General features: G+C 34.0%; 3 protein-coding genes across 3 annotated transcripts; all 3 read right to left on the bottom strand.

Moving 5' to 3' along the window:
• Positions 1-2,190: 2,190 nt before the first annotated feature.
• Positions 2,191-4,496, bottom strand: LOC105329692 (peptidyl-prolyl cis-trans isomerase FKBP1A). The gene is made up of 6 exons (XM_011431040.4): positions 4,339-4,496; positions 3,530-3,577; positions 3,170-3,259; positions 2,980-3,002; positions 2,709-2,782; positions 2,191-2,389 (listed from the first exon to the last, which is right to left on the bottom strand). The coding sequence occupies exons 1-6, from the start codon at positions 4,373-4,375 to the stop codon at positions 2,335-2,337; spliced, it is 327 nt and encodes a 108-aa protein (XP_011429342.2). The 5' UTR covers positions 4,376-4,496; the 3' UTR covers positions 2,191-2,334.
• Positions 4,497-6,639: 2,143 nt separating this feature from the next.
• On the bottom strand, positions 6,640-10,229 carry LOC105329711 (uncharacterized). The gene is made up of 6 exons (XM_011431064.4): positions 9,814-10,229; positions 8,887-8,934; positions 7,881-7,967; positions 7,769-7,791; positions 7,616-7,689; positions 6,640-7,489 (listed from the first exon to the last, which is right to left on the bottom strand). Exons 1-6 carry the CDS (start codon positions 9,899-9,901, stop codon positions 6,793-6,795), a joined length of 1,017 nt encoding a protein of 338 aa, XP_011429366.3. The 5' UTR covers positions 9,902-10,229; the 3' UTR covers positions 6,640-6,792.
• A 721-nt stretch (positions 10,230-10,950) lies between these two features.
• LOC105329717 (peptidyl-prolyl cis-trans isomerase FKBP1A) lies at positions 10,951-13,499 on the bottom strand. Its single transcript, XM_011431077.4, has 6 exons — positions 13,283-13,499; positions 12,796-12,843; positions 12,364-12,444; positions 12,210-12,232; positions 11,318-11,391; positions 10,951-11,198 (listed from the first exon to the last, which is right to left on the bottom strand). The coding sequence occupies exons 1-6, from the start codon at positions 13,374-13,376 to the stop codon at positions 11,099-11,101; spliced, it is 420 nt and encodes a 139-aa protein (XP_011429379.2). The 5' UTR covers positions 13,377-13,499; the 3' UTR covers positions 10,951-11,098.
• Between the last annotated feature and the right edge of the window lie 3,127 nt (positions 13,500-16,626).

The raw sequence follows: 16,626 nt of genomic DNA, 5'->3' as shown, positions 1-16,626 counted from the left end.
CTACTGTGCCTCCAATGATCGGGGGAGTCAAGTATCCTGACAACATGCTACTTGAAAAATACATTACTTAGTATATCACTGCAAACATGTTTCAAATGTGAGCAAAATGGCGACTTTCCCTCCATGCTCACAAAACATGGATAACCGGATATTTTCATTCAAACGAATCCTGTGGTACATGAAGTAGTATCCGCGTTGTTTTAAATTTGTGTATATATCCTCGAGTTCAGGGTATTAATTACTAATTATTTTTTCACTTAATCGAAGCATAAGAATAGAGGTTAAATTGCATACATGTATCCAATGCTCCTCTGCAACCCAAGTTGTAGAGGAGCAGGTATTCAACCTGCTTGATTTTTTTTCCTTCTTATTATATAATTATCTTGTATAATTCAGTCTGAGTAAAGGCTCACCCAATATATACAGGTCTCTTCAAGAACGCTATAGGATACATGTACTCTATTTACACTTGGGCTTACATTCATTGCATTTTGCTTAAACTAATCACGGTTCAGAAATCAACTGACATTTTATACTGAGGTCTATATACTCATTTCTCGACGCAGGTTTCCCGAATATGAAAAAGCAGTATCGGTTGTTACAGACCGATTATAAAATCAAAACCTAAGGTATGTAAAGCTATTTTTAGTAAAAAGTATTTTCCGTCCAAACACAGGTGTAGGCGAAATAATGGGAACATCTGTTTTATCTTGCATGTACTTAATTAATCTTTGATATTTAATTTCATTTTATTCAGGTTAATATATCACAGAATTACATGATTACACATATAAAATATAACAGATAGTTATATTTTTGAATTTCTTTCTTACCAAAGAAAAAACAATCATTTGGAAGATATAAATCATTACTTATGGCAGATATATCTCCGTATCTTTTAATCTCCGCCCCACATTTAAAAGCCATACACGAGCGCATGTTTCTCCTTCAGCTCAAAATCTATCAATATGTGAAAGGAGATAATGTATCTCGCTGTGCTCATATGTAACTTCTAAAAAATTATAAGCTGATGTTGTTTACCAGATGTGAATTCGTTTCACAGTGTTACTCGTCTGTGCAAAGTGACATAGATATCGATAAGCGTGTTCGAAATGATTATATAGGCAATTTACCTTCATTTGTAAAAATCCATTATTTGAAAGTTGTTAATGCATCATCAACTGATTTTTCATTTCTGATCGCAAAAATTTCTCCCAACTGAGGTGTGTTCAACATAGAGAGCGCTCGCCAAATTTTGTGTTGCAGGAATAAGGAATTTTAGCGAGCGCGCTGTTGAGCATGCCTCTGGTGAGAATATGGCGATAAATAGTCACGTGATATGTAAACGAGTCTTGTCCAGTCTGCTCATCTCCTTCATAAACATATCGTCTATTGCAACAAAGTCCACTCATTCTATTCATTCTTAGAGTGGCGTTGGAAGCAAATTGAAAGTGGTGTACAAAATCATAGATAATGCTTTAATCATGGCAATAAAACTACCCAAGCTATCAACGCTATAAATCAGGATGTGTCATATTTATCCACTCTTGTTTTAAAATTATCAAAAGCATGGTAGATTTTCTATAATTCATTGCATAAAAGGGGGCCTATTTCATGTTTAGGAAAATCCTCCTTTTCCATGAAATACATGTAGTTGCATCTGTTTTCGTTGAAAAATTCAGGGAAGGTTCTAAAAGCTTTTACTCAAATTCACCATTTTCTCCGTGTCACTCAGTGTTTTTTCTTTCTTTGAGCCCATAACAGAAATCATTAGATCAAAAGCAGCCTCAGTCTTGACTTTTTGTCCACCTGACCGGATTTTTGTTGTAATGCTTATGATCTTTCTTGTAGTCTGCACTGCAACGGCCATGGTTTTGCAGATTTTTATGCAAGAAGCTTTGGTAATGCTTAAACTTAGCATGTTCTCTTATTTTCAAATAAATTCTAAAACAAGCCTGTTTTTTAAATCCTTTTTTATCATATTTTTTCCATTTACAACAAGAGACAAAATTGTTTCCATAAATTATAGCAACAAAATTAAAAATTTTGATACAAATGTTCTGTGTAAAAGTGAAAATAGAAAAAAAAAAGAGTCAAAAATGTGAGATAACTATCAAATATCATGTTCACAGATTTTCAATTGTTCTTAAAAATGAATCATGTAGAAATATTACCAATCTCAATAGAACTTCATTATCCATCAAACACAGGATGTTGAGAAAACTGATAAATGTTCCCAAAATGTTAAGTTACAATCAAACTACAGCACTACATGGAGTATAGAACACTTGATACATGGAGGTACTCTATCGCTGTGCCACTAGAACATGGCCTCTACTTCAGTCCTAAAAGTTCCACCTCGAAGATTAGAGTGGCATTGGGTGGTATAGTGCTCAGTGTTAAGGAAATTGCTGACGATGCACATGATCAATGCACAATGTGAAAAACTTTACAGGTTCAAATGCATTTCAAAATATATATTGTTGTGTATATTTCACCTTTTAGAGGGACTCATAAGCAAACTTCTGAAAACGTATCAATTTGAACTTCTATATCAGGAATGTTCCTGTAATTTTTTTTCATTTACCTTCTGAAGGAACATATACCGGTAAGCAGATTTCAAAACCACAGCATCTTGATAATGGAATCAATTTAAACTTATCTATCAGAATAATTCATGAATTTTAGTTTTAGTTATAAAAGGATATACTCCGCCAACCCCACTTGGTCCATAGGCATAGTCGGGGGAGCATGTCAAAATAGCTTTCTCACCAACACTCATCTATAATAAAGAAAGTAAATTGATTTAATTACATTCTTGTTTAATTTGTTTAATATTTTCCAACAATAAGAATTATCATAGCTACCAGTGCTTTCTGCATTATTTAGTTGCAATACTTTATGATAAGGCAGAATATTAAAGTTAGTAAATGTTACACAGTAAAATTTAAGATCCATATTAAAAGTTTGAATACATACTGTCATGACACCTTCATCCCATCCTGCCAATGAAAAAAAAATCATAGAATTATTATCACCACCATCAAAAGAATATAGCTTTGGCATTAACCAAAGACAGCAATAAGAAAATGCATGTATTTATCAATTTACTTGTATTCATTTCTGCGTAACACGGTATTACCCAGTAAATGTGTGTTTTAAAACTTACCTTTAATGACTTGGCTCATCCCAATTTTGAATTCAAAAGGCTTGCCCCTGTCTTTTGAGGAATCAAATTTCTTTCCATCAGTTAGAGTTCCTAAATGAAAAGGATGTTTGTTTATTTTCCAATGTGTATATATTTTTTTGTAGTAAAGGTAATTTTTAACATATTTTTCAAATTCTTTAAATGTGGGCTGAATGGTAAGCATTAATTAAAATTGTTTACAATGACAAGAACAAGAATATAATGTAGAATTTTCATAAATTTCCATTGAAACTAATAAGATGGTAAGTTCTTTTTACAAATGTAGAATCAGAAACATGTTTAATTTATGGTACAGGAGAGAGAGAAAAACATAGAAAATACCTGTATAGTGCACAACAACTGTCTGTCCTTTTGTGGGGAAAGTCTTACCTTTAAAACAAAATTCATAATTTAAAATATCATGACATCTAACAAAATAAGCTTTACCACAAAGTGGAGGAAATCCCACTTCTAGTAGGCATGCCAGCAAGTACATGCAATGCTATACATAATATTGTACATTTCCTCCGCCGCTATAATCGTATAGACAGACACATACATGTATTGTTTCAAAATTCTTTTATAATATGTATATAGGCTTAAGCAGCAGCTATAATAAAACAAACCCTGCATTTTAAGTTTGAAAAATTTGCTACATAAAAAATTATGCTTTCTAAATATGAAATAATTAAGAAAAATTGGAAGTTAGAAACTTTCTGAAAGAAACTTTGAGCTTTAATTCATGGCATGTGTGATGTATACTAAAATTATAATTAAAGTTAATTCTAAAAAGTACGTAATAAAGAAATAAAGTCCATCTTAAGAGAATATACCATTTTTACTTAAAAGGGGAATTCGAACACTTTTAAAATTAAATACCGGAAAAAAGGGATCTCTCCATGTAGGTATGCTTATATACAAGGGAAGACAATTCTAGTCCAAGTTGAATAAAATTAACAAAAGACATACATAATCCTCACTAATATATAAAGAAACTTTACATAGTTGTAAGGTTTTGGACAGTCTTGTGAGTCGACGACAAAAAGTAAACGGCACAAAAAACACGTGCCGTGGGGCTGGCATTAACCCGGTTTAAATCACTCCACCTCTTCCTAAAACTAAAACATTGATACATTAAGAATTATTCCTACCGTCTCCTTGTGCCAAAACTTGCTTTTCTACACCCATTGTATTAAACTTTCCGTTCTTGAATCAGAAAAGGAAGCAACCGTTGTCTAGCGATGCGGCTTATCGTTCAACGCCAGGCTGAAGTGACCTACTTAGCAAAACGGAAGTAAGGGAATTTTTTGTAGTCGGATATTTTTGGAACGTAACGCGAATGTGACCGCTTTTATCCAGAAAGTTTCTGCCAAGACTTGTTAAATATGCACTGCACAGGGACCACATCGTTCAACCGAATTCATTTCCTATGGTAGCCTAAAGCTGGGGTAGAGGAGGTGGAGTCGGCCCATAGTTAAAGAAAAAAAAAGAACATTCGTTGTATTAAGTTGGCGCAAATTCACTTTGTGCAAAGGCGGATTGAACTTTTTTTTGTGCTAATTTTGTGAAAACAATTAAAAATCTACTAACTGGACATCGCTTTTTATATGAATCTAGATACGCATAAATTAGAAGGAAAATTGACGTAAATAAATGAAGCCTCAGAAAATGTATCCATTTCAAAGTACGTTAAATCAACCCACTTTGAAAAAATGAATTTAAAAGTGCGTTATTAGGATACATTAACATTTTGATTTAAGACATTTAGTTAGGACTTCACGATTTTTGTCAAAATTTGTTTTTCCGTTTCAATGTCTATAGCTTTGGTAGGGCATTTTCTAATACTCAACCAAAATTTGAGTGTAAGTCGTTGAGATGTTAATTAATGACATACAAAGCTTTCAGTTCTTTGTTATGTTAACAAATTTCAGTTCATGTTTTTGATGAAATTTTGAACGAAAATTCCTGGATCAAACCCAAAATTAATAAGAAATGAAAAACGCTACAGGTAGGCCTACTGTTTATTTATGTTAAAAAATGAACTAGAATTTTAAAAATCAGCTTTAAAAAGATCTTTTATTGATATAATTGAAAATTTATAGGAACTGATAAACGCTACAGGGACTTATGGTGGGATATCTCTGCCCCTTGTGTACAAGTTATTTTTCTATCAAATATGTTGACATGCAAGATAAATATGTTGACATGCAAGATGGTTATGTCAACATGCAACATAACTTTGTCGACATGCAAGATAATTTCAATCTAATGAAAATTATTAAAAATGTCAAATATCGCCAACATGTGACATCCAAGATGCGAAATGCAACTTATTTATGTCGACATGCAACTTATTTATGTAAACATGCAAGATAAATATGCTGACATGCAACTAATTCATGTCAACATGCAACTTCGTTATGTTCACATGCAACTTATTTATGTCGACATGCACCTTAGTTATGTTCACATGCTACTTATTTATGTCAACATACAACTTAGTTATGTTCACATGCGAGATAAATATGTTGACATGCAACTTATAAGTTGCATGTCTGCATAAATGAGTTGCATGTCGACATAATGAAATTGCATCTTAACATAAATAAGTTGCATGTCAACATATTCATCTCGCATGTTAACATAAATAAGTTGCATGCCGACATAAATAAGTAGCATCTAGCATCTTGCATGTCACATGTTGACGAGATTTTAGATTTGTTGAGATTTTATAAAATTTTTATTTGATACAATTTTCTTGCATATCAACATAGATATGTTGCATGTTGACATAACTATCTAGCATGTCAACATACTTATCTTGCATGTCGACATATTTGATAGAAAAATAACTTGCACATAAGGGGCAGAGATATGCCACCATAGATTCTTGATCCTTTTAATTAATAATATTTGCAGGAAAATAAGATTTGTTAGATTTTATGGCCGTCATGCCCTTTCATTTAATTTCAATTTTTGTCGTAACATCGTTAATGTTATGTGGGAATGTAAGCTATGTGAGTAAACTACCTTTTTGCATCATAATATCTAAATCTGAAAATTTGTATAATATTTTTGCCAAATCATGGGGTTTTTATTTTTTTTTTGGGGGGGGGGTATTTTAAATCATAAGTAAATAAAAGCTCTACAGCCATTCTTAAACTTTTCTTCATTCATAAGATATGATAATATCTTTCAAAAACTAATTTACTGGCGATCCTCTTAACTGTATACTTTGAGTAGCTATGTTACGGGTCATGGGGGTTTGTACAATACTCTGATGCCAAATCTATTTGTCTTACACGTCATTTACAACAAGTCTCCGTTTAAGTAAAGTCTAGTGCAGCTAAAGTTCATAACTGTAAGGGCATTCATTGACTAGGTTGAGTCTATCTGTCGAAATAGTTCGTTAATAAGTGAATGATTTTGTATGAAATAAACAGAAACAGCAGATTTGGAAGTTTGTTTTATATAATGGTATTGTGATACAATATGTACATATTTATGTAAATATCACTCAGAATAACGATGAAGTTGTGTCGTCTGACAACCGATCATACACACAGTTCTAATGCAGTAACTGTCAATCAGTCTAAAAACACGCGCTATCCTGTCTGCCCGACTTGTGACACAAAATTTGTATTCCCCATCGGCATGCCTACTCCTCGGGTTTGACCAACACCCATCCCGATCTGTTGGGACGCTGGTTGCTGAATACCAATTGTTTGTGCAAACTGAGGTTGTTGTTGCATAACCGTTCGTGCAGCGAACTGTTGCTGTGGAGCTTGTGCTGCAAGAAGTTGTTGTTGCGTTTGTAACGTGTTCAAAGCATTAAATGTCTGCGAACCAGGTTGCGCCATGAATTGTTGCTGTTGCTGAGGCTGTTGTTGCTGTGCGCCTGCTGCAGCAGCAGCTGCGTTCAACTGTTGTATCAAACTGGCCTGATTAAACTGCTGATTTTGTTGTTGGGTTAACAGGGGGTTCATTGCTTGAGTTCCAAACATTCCAGCCTGAACTCCACCGGCGGTTGCTATTCCTCCAGCTGTGTTCGTCTGTCCCATCAACGCAGTACCCGAGGTCTGTTGTGGGAAGTTTATCGCCGTCTGTCCTGCTTGTCGCCCGATTTGTCCGCCAATAGCACTCTGTCCTGTCTGAGTTGCTTGAATGTTGGCCTGGACATTTTGGGTGGCAGCAGCGTTGCTTTGGATCAAAGAGTTCCCTTGTCCCTGAGCGTCCCCCCGCTTAACGTCCACTATTTCCACATCAAATATCAGAGTCGCAAACGGTGGAATGGGTGGGTTTTTGATAACAGATAAGGAATTTTGCTTTACGATAGAAATAAATCAAGAAACAAATATTCTACACAACATCTTAATGAAAAACAAAATGCATTGGAAAAAGACGCGAAGCTTGTTTATGAAAGGATATGACTGGGGTATCCCGGTGTCTCCGTATGCGTCGTCATAGGTTATAATGACCCGGGCCTTCTGTCCTTTGCTCATCTGAAAAACATGCGATATGTGGTAGCGTAAATGGCGTTTTAAAAAAGAAATCTATTTCAATCACCAGTCTTGTACTTACATATCGGACCATTACATCCCAACCTGAAAGAAACAAACGATTTTTATATTTTAATTTGCATTGCAGTTTGAGTAGAGATGATAAACTCATATCACGTATCATACGGACTTACCATTTATGACTGATCCCTGTCCCACCACAAAATCGAACGGAGACCGACCACGTGACGTGTCAAAGATTCTGGAGTCGGTCAGTCGACCTATGTATCAGAAAAAGAATAAGTAACTTAAAGTACAAATTCGTCTACTATTTTGAATCGAATTTCAGATATATATATATATATATATATATATATATATATATATATATATATATATGTGTGTGTGTGTCAGTAAATCATTTTTAGAAGGGTTTTGTTGTTCTCGGATCTTGCTAAGAGTTTTTGGAAGCAATAAAAATATGTGTACATGCATGTACATCCTTCTGCTAGATACTTATAGTTCTAGTAAGTGGGACATAAGCTGTATGTTTTCACAAATAATATTGAGACTTCATAAGCAGACTGAAATCTGCTTAACTAACAGGTCTGATGCTTTTTGGGAACATTTGATGTTTTGTTGTTCTTATATTCCTTAGAACGTAATAACGCGAACCATGAAGTCTTCACAGAGGGCCATTAACAACCAAACCATGTATCATATCGTGTAACAACACAAATACATACAGTATGACGACATGTCAATAAGTTTGAACTGTTTCTCATAGAATCAATATTATTGCAAAATGCAAAGTAAGCATCTCTGAGCAAATTCTTTGTGTTGTAAAACAGGCGTATAATCCTCAAATAAAATTATGCAGAATCAGTGATTTTTTTTCATGATTCATTGTGCTGCACATGTTCACCGCAAATCTATTTCTGCAAAGTTTAGTTAAGCGTAGGTAATAATTTGTATATAAAACATTAGATGTCATTTTCCTTAAAACAATGGACATTTCACAAAATTTGACAGGTTAATTACACTTAATCAACTTTACTTATGCTGTACACAATTCGTATTGTCACTTGAACGCATTTTAAACTACGACTGTCAGAAAAAACCCAGGGATTTTCGCAACAAATTTTTATGAAACAATAAAGGTGTATAATATCAATAATGGTAAGAAGGTAACAAGCTCACCTGTGTAGTGGACAGACACTGTGTCTCCGTCTTTGGGTATTGTTTTATCTGGGGGTAAAGAAAGTGAAAGCATCAATGTAAGCAAGAACATATCGTTTTATTTGTTTGTTAAAAAAACCTGTTGAAGATTAGATTGAAAAAAAAAATTTCAAAATAAAGATTTACTTGACACGAATTTCAAATGTTTTTAGATATCGATCATAATATAACTGACATCATAACTTTGTTTTGAAAATCCTGACGTAATAGTAGTTACAGACAGGTGTACACACATTGTAATTTATTCAAGGTCACAAGGTGAGTACTTAGAAATGTAAAAGGTGTATGATTATTTTTCAACATAAAAAGCAAATTGTTTAATTGACCTTACAAATTAAATTCGTTATAAAATTAACATGCCAAGTACATAAATAAGGTTCTGACACAAATTTGCTTCGTTTTATATTATTGAAAGATAACATAATATATAAAGATAGATGTTTTGATATTCAATTCCTATAAACCATAACGATTTGCTAGTATGCGATAGCCCCTCGATCCACTAAAAAATCTTATTCAATATCAAAATGTAAAATGCATTACAAATTCGTTCTTAAATGCATAAATCCCCATTAATTTAAAACACATTCTGTGTCCGTAATATTCACGATACTGAAGAAAAGTTCATCGGGTTTTCAAATACAACATTATCAGTATTTCACTTTATCTAGAATTTGAATCATTCATTTTCAATTTCCACTACATTATATATCATGCATATTCATTTTTGCGTCGACACCTAATATTATTAAAGCATACCTGCAATTATTGCTTTATGTCTCGATCTGTTCATGCCTTTAAGGCAGTATCTTACTAATGTATTAACACTTATACGACATGTACATGAAATATAAGAAAGACGGAAAATCAATTTGCAAAAATTCTTACCGTCCCCAACCTTTGTTGTTCTAATTTCAACACGACCTTCGCTTAGTCCAAAGAGAAGCACCAAGAGCAGAAATACAGGAGGGTCCATGTTTTAGTCCAGTTACAAACCCCGCAGATCAGATAAAGCAATACACTCACGTGCAATTAATCAAAGCGGTCAGTAAGGCAAAAAATTGACAAGGGACAGACGGAATATCACTATCTGACCTTAACTGACCAATCAAACACTCGAGAGACGCTCGAAAAAATGTTAAACCGCTCCTTCAGAGTATTTCTCTGTGTTTTGTTCGTGCACTCACAGACCAAGGATAATTTAATAAATAGTTGTAACGACGACCTTAGTCGTTTCAGAACTAGCGATGATATGATGACAGACCAATTTGTAGCGGCGACATCAAGGGATCGCGGAAGAACATGATTCATGATTACATCCATGCAAGTTATTTGCATGCGTCGTTGTGTAATTCAGTGGAAAAGAAGACAAATGTCTTCATGAATAGTTAAAGTACGAATGAATGAATATAATTACTTATACATGATTTTAATTAGCTCTACTTAGCTCTCATAATGATATGGTGACCATTTCCACTTATATCGACTTAACACATATATTACTACGAAACATTCGAGTTCTGCAAGGGTGCCCACTTTCTCCATAAGTTTTAAATATTAAGGGAACGCATAACGATAAATTACATACACGTATATTTGTATTTATGGAATGGCGATCATATAATTGAGATCTAGCTAATATAAAACACCATCGTCATGAAAACGTCAGCATGCCTTCGTCTGATGATCGTTTAATGGTCGATTAACGCCAGTTTTTTGTTACCGCCAACTCCACTTCCAGTTTTAAGCATAAATACAAACAGGATTGTATCTTACGCAGACAACTTCCTGAATCATCCTATAGCTACAGTTATACTAAGAGGACTGGTACGGTACTTGGCTGTTGCCTGGTCCTATTCATAGCAGTTCAATTTATTAAAAGAAGAGCGTTTTAACAAATTACAATATGATGAATATCAGATCCTCGATCCCCTCCTAATTTTATTTATTGTCGCTATCCGATTTTAATCAAATTGAACAATCTTATATACCAGTCTACATTGAATCAAATTAAAACTCTTTGGAGAATAGCCACATTTCTTTTATTACTATAGAATTTACCAAAATAAAAAAGTGGAAATCTGAAGGATTATTACACATGGAAAAATGTGTACATATATACTGCTGAACTCCCATCAGACCAGTCAGTTTGTTCAGTGTTAGGGCCTCGTTGCTAGTTAGCGATGACCACGTCTTCTAGAGAGATGTACAAAGGTTTGTTCCAGGCATCCACCAAGTGAAGCTCAAAGACCAGGGGGGTGTTCGGTGGAATCGTAACACCAGTCAAGGATCAACTGTATGTTTTCGTTAATTTCAAATCACTTATAATTATCATAAGATCATAAATTTTATAATATATAATTATCAGCTCTGATAACCAAACAAAGGATATAGTCCTGGCTTCCCCTCCTCTCCGTAAGCCAAGTCCGAAGTTGCGCTCAACTGACAGATTTCTCCTTTACTCATCTAAAATTTTGAAAATTGTTACAGAATGATGTTCAATGAAATAAATGTTGCCAAATAAGACGGATTCAATAAGCCAAGATCATTCAAATTCTGTATTATGATATACTGGTATTTCATGATGTTTAATTTGAAGACAAAAATAAACAAAAAGAATACCTTTACCCCTGTTCATTCTTTTTCGGTCTTATTTGAAAGTTGCTTTAAAAGACTGCGAATATCTTGACGGGAATTTGAATGCTAGATGAATTTATCAAATACGACGGTACATGACGTTTATCATCGCAAAATACGGGGACGGGGGTGGGGTGGGTTGGGGGTGGGGGTCGAAGCCACTCGTAGTACGTTATATCATTATGGTATGGGCATATTTCTAATGTCTTTCTTTCCCTGTATGAAGACCAAGTACAAGTGATTTGGTATCATCAAGGTTATACATATACATTATCGACGATTCAATCGCGAGTATTAGTATCAGTACTAATGAACTAAGTAGTCAATATCTTTGCCCAAAATAAAAGACTAATATATGAATAAAGATAAATTTGAAATTTTCGACCGTAATCGATGATTCAAACTTAATTACTTTAGTCGATCAGTTTTATCAATTTAATTAAGTGCGCCGTCCCAATCATCAAGTGCAATGCAGACAGCATAATAAAACAATCGAGCCATAGCTTGATAAATGACAAGGCCACAACAGTTCAAATCTTATTGGATAAATCTCCAAAAGCGCATTAATTTCAATCTAATACTGAACGAAATAGATTCTTTGTTTTTTTTAATTAAGTTAAATTATTCAAATCTTAGATCATACTCACACTTTTGACGCCTTCGTTCAGAGCTATGATAGAAAAAAAAACAAGAATATTTAATTAAAAAGGAAAATATAAGACAAACACTGTAAGATGTCAATTTTACCATTACCAATGTTGGATCCGCGCCTTGACTGACAGAATTTCACACTTTACTCACCAGGGATGGATTCACCAACGACAAAGAACAGGGGTTTTCTTCCTTTGGAACTGTCAATCACAGTGCCATTCTCAAACATCTCTGTCAAAAATCCAAATGTCATTTCATATTAAAAGTCAATAAACGGCACTTGCCTAATATTCTTACTTCAACACACACTACCTAATTATCTACTACTATATGAAATATGCTGGAACACTGTGACTAAACTAACAAACGATAAAGCAACTTAGGTTTTATACTACTATAAACTAAAAATACTTCTTTAGTTTATAATGACCACCTGTATTCGTTTGCAAACCCTGTCTTTCCGTTTTATTGTGAAGAGCTCATTTTACAAGGTTGATAAATATTACAAATACATGTATACACGTGCCTACACTAATAGTATCGATCTAGAATTTCAACAATAACATGTGGCGGACAAAATACCTGTGTAATGCACCATCACTGTCCACCTGTCTTCTGGGTACGTTTTACCTGCAATTTGAAAGTTATTTCAGTCTCTTGTACTGCATCATTCTGATCATCGTCGGTTGTTGATGGACGTATCACATCCATTCAGAACCGTGGTTTGCGACGGTTAAAGTAGAACAATTCTACATGGCATTCAAATATGTTCTTTTGAAATATTTTATAACATTTAGAAATGAACAGGTATTTCAATTAATGTTAAAGTCAACATATGTCTCATCATTAGCAATTTGTTTAATATTAATTGTAAAATTTGATAAAAGGAGGAAATGCAATGCTTTTGGGACGTAGTTCAACGAACACAAACCTTCAAAACATTTTACCATCTCATTATTCTTCATGATGTAACTAAACTTAAACCTTATCAATGAGAGTGTCCATTGTGTGTGTGTGTGTGTGTGTGTGTGTGTGTGTGTGTGTGTGTGTGTGTGTAGTTTATACATACCATCACCTGGTACTATGATGTCCTTTTGAAGCCCACCAAGAACACCCATACACTGTAGCACGAGGACAACACACACCAGAAATTTACCCTCCATGTTTCACTACAGATGGAAAGTTCAAACTGAAACGTGAGATGGAAAGTTCAAACTGAAATGTAGAAAAGTGAATCACAAGAAACTAAAGGGAAAAAACATCAATCATTAAACAACGCCTTAAGCGGTTCACTTCCTTTGGAGTTCCTTGTACAAAGCAATTAAAGATGCACAGGTTAGGGACGGCCCACGTAATTTAATGAAATCTTCTAACCTTTTGATTTTGATTCTAAAATCTGACACTTATAATTTACCAAACTACTAGTTTATGAATTATTAACTCTGAATATATATGTGAAAGCCGTGTACATTACAAAGCCTTGCGGAATCTAAACATATCCTTCGAATGGTCATCATTTTATTACCTGACACGTGTCATTTCGTAGAAAAGAAACTGTTAAGTAGAATGTTTAACTATCGTAGCACGGAGGCAGAAGCTGAAGGCATTGCTCTAAATAAACAACATCCTCCTTCTAAATGAAGGGTTGTTTTTTTTTCTGAGCAAGCTTGTTACGGTTAAATCTGCAAGACATCGTGTTCGAATCCAAACAAACCAAATGTCACAATCAGCTCCTTCCCTTTTAACTAGAGGGGAATGAGTTGCCAGCCTTCAATTAAAAGAGATGTAGCGCCTTTTCCCTCATCTTCGGCTAGCCAACGGTTTTCCGTCCACTCCGCCCTTTCGGGCTTTATTGGATTTGATCACGCACCGACCTAAATTATCACCTCACAATACTCAAAGAATGATTCCTTATTCCTTAGAGGATAACTAAACTATACAGGAAAATCGCATGGTTTTTAAACGGGGAAGGCGATAATTGATATTTTCATATACTGAGTAAAGTAAAAGGTCATTCCCTATATAAGATTTTAGAAATAATGTGTATACAGTTGTTGGAGCCCCCTTTTAGAGAGAGAGAGAGAGAGAGAGAGAGAGAGAGAGAGAGAGAGAGAGAGAGAGAGAGAGAGAGAGAGAGAAAGAGAGAGAGAGAGAAAGAGAGAGAGAGAGAGAGAGAGGGGGGTGTCTCGATCCAATTTATCTAGATCTGTTACGATGTGGCTATGATACGGTGTGTGGATTATTTGTGTTATAAAAAAGGGCGGTAGAGAGGGTATAAATGTATTTACTTACATTATCAATTTTTGATCTGCCTGGTAAAAATAACCAAGTTTCAAAGCCAGTTTGCGTATGAAATTCATTTTATATATAGCTAATTAAAAAAAAACAACTAACTGGTTGACAACCAACTGTACATGTTTTTATGTATTCGTTAAAAACTGGACATATATTTTATAGTATATTAATGAAAAAAATGTTCAGTTTTAAAGATATTTACTCAATTGAACTTTCATATATCAGAATTAACATTCCACATAAGTACCGGTATTTAATTACAGTTCATATACTGTATACATTAACGATACATGTATTCATTTTATTTACATGTTAGAATTTTTTTTTTTAGATATAATGTACATATTACTCCCTAGAAAGCATATTTTGTAGTTTCACTCAGAAAAAAACATGTGTTATACGTGAACGTGCCTTTATAATGGAAATAAATAAAATAAATAGCAAAAATGAGCAGGGAGGGACATTAATGATTCCACATAAGTACCGGTATTTAATTACAGTTCATATACTGTATACATTAACGATACATGTATTCATTTTATTTACATGTTAGAATTATTTTTTTTTAGATATAATGTACATATTACTCCCTAGAAAGCATATATTGTAGTTTCACTCAGAAAAAAACATGTGTTATACGTGAACGTGCCTTTATAATGGAAATAAATAAAATAAATAGCAAAAATGAGCAGGGAGGGACATTAATGATTAATGTTCCAAACATTAAAATTTAACTTTCCATGTAGAATCATATGAATAACTAGACTCTTGTTGCTATAGCAACAAAAAGGTCTTCCGTTCCTCACGTATAAATCTGTACAAAAGATCCATTTCTCCTGTCAACAGAAAACGGATATAATTTATACTGTAAAGGAATTCCCAAGAAATAAACAAAACAAAAAGACAAAACGTCATTTTTGAGTACTTTCTGTGACGACCGGAAGTTACGCCGGATCATACAAAACATAGTAAACATATCTTCATACATTGCCTTGTCTTTCCTCAAAGTTTGGATGTTCAAGTTTTTGTTAGTTATAATATCTCGTTGAGAAAAGGTTTTTGTCTCGGGACCGGAAACGAACGAACGGAAGTGATTAAGAAATTGAAAATACGTATTTTAGTACATTTACCCATGATACGTTATTGTTCATCACATTGAGTAAAATGTTAAAAAACAAAACAAAACAAAAAACCTTTTATTGCTTGAACGCTCAGAGTGAAAACCGGAAGTGACGTACGACCAAATGGAACCCGTTCAACACATGTTCATTCAAATGTCCATTATCCATGCAAGTTTTGTGTCTTGATCTCTCACAGTTTCTGAGATCTTGGGGGTATTTTGTTTTTTTAAAAGAAGGCTACCTGAGATATTTGAGATGTCTCACCGGAAGTAGAACTTTTTTTGTTTTTTTTACCATGTGTGGATGACCTCCTGTATTTTTGTAACTAAAATGTTACTTCCATGCTAAATAACCAACATATTTTTTAAAAATCAGAATTTGGTGTACTTCCTGTGACGACCGGAAGTTACGCCGGATAAAACAAAATAGTGTTAACACGTGTCCATACACAGCTCTATAATCCTACAAAGTTTGGTTGTTGAAGTCGTTACCGTTTTTGAGATCTCTTCGATATAAGGTTTTTTGTCTCGGGACAGGAAACGGACAAACAGAAGTGCTTAATGAAATTTAAATTGGTTATATCTCGTTTACTTTCCTATTATGCATTATTATCATCAAAGTTGCTAAAACTATCAAAATAAAAACAGTTTAACGGATAAACAGTTTGATTTGTTTGAACTCTTCTGCTGTGGACCGGAAGTGACGGACGACAAAATGAAACTGTTTAAACACATCTTCAATCAAATGTCTATGATAAGTGAAAGTTTCGTGTCTTGATCACGTACAGTACCTGAGAACTTGCGGGTACAAAATATGTTTTAAAAAAGCTTCCTGAGATAATCGAGATATCTCACCGGAAGTAGAACTATATTGTTTATCTAACATTGCATAGATGACATATGTAAGGATCTATACTAATATTTTTATTCTATGGAAAATAAATTATATACGTAAAAACAAAAAAATTTGAAGAGCTTCCGGTGACGACCGGAAGTTA

Source organism: Magallana gigas, chromosome 7, assembly GCF_963853765.1.
Source record: "Magallana gigas chromosome 7, xbMagGiga1.1, whole genome shotgun sequence".
NCBI lineage: Eukaryota > Metazoa > Mollusca > Bivalvia > Ostreida > Ostreidae > Magallana > Magallana gigas.
The sequence above is the reverse complement of the archived record's forward strand: the minus strand, read 5'-3'. Positions and strand labels throughout refer to the sequence as shown.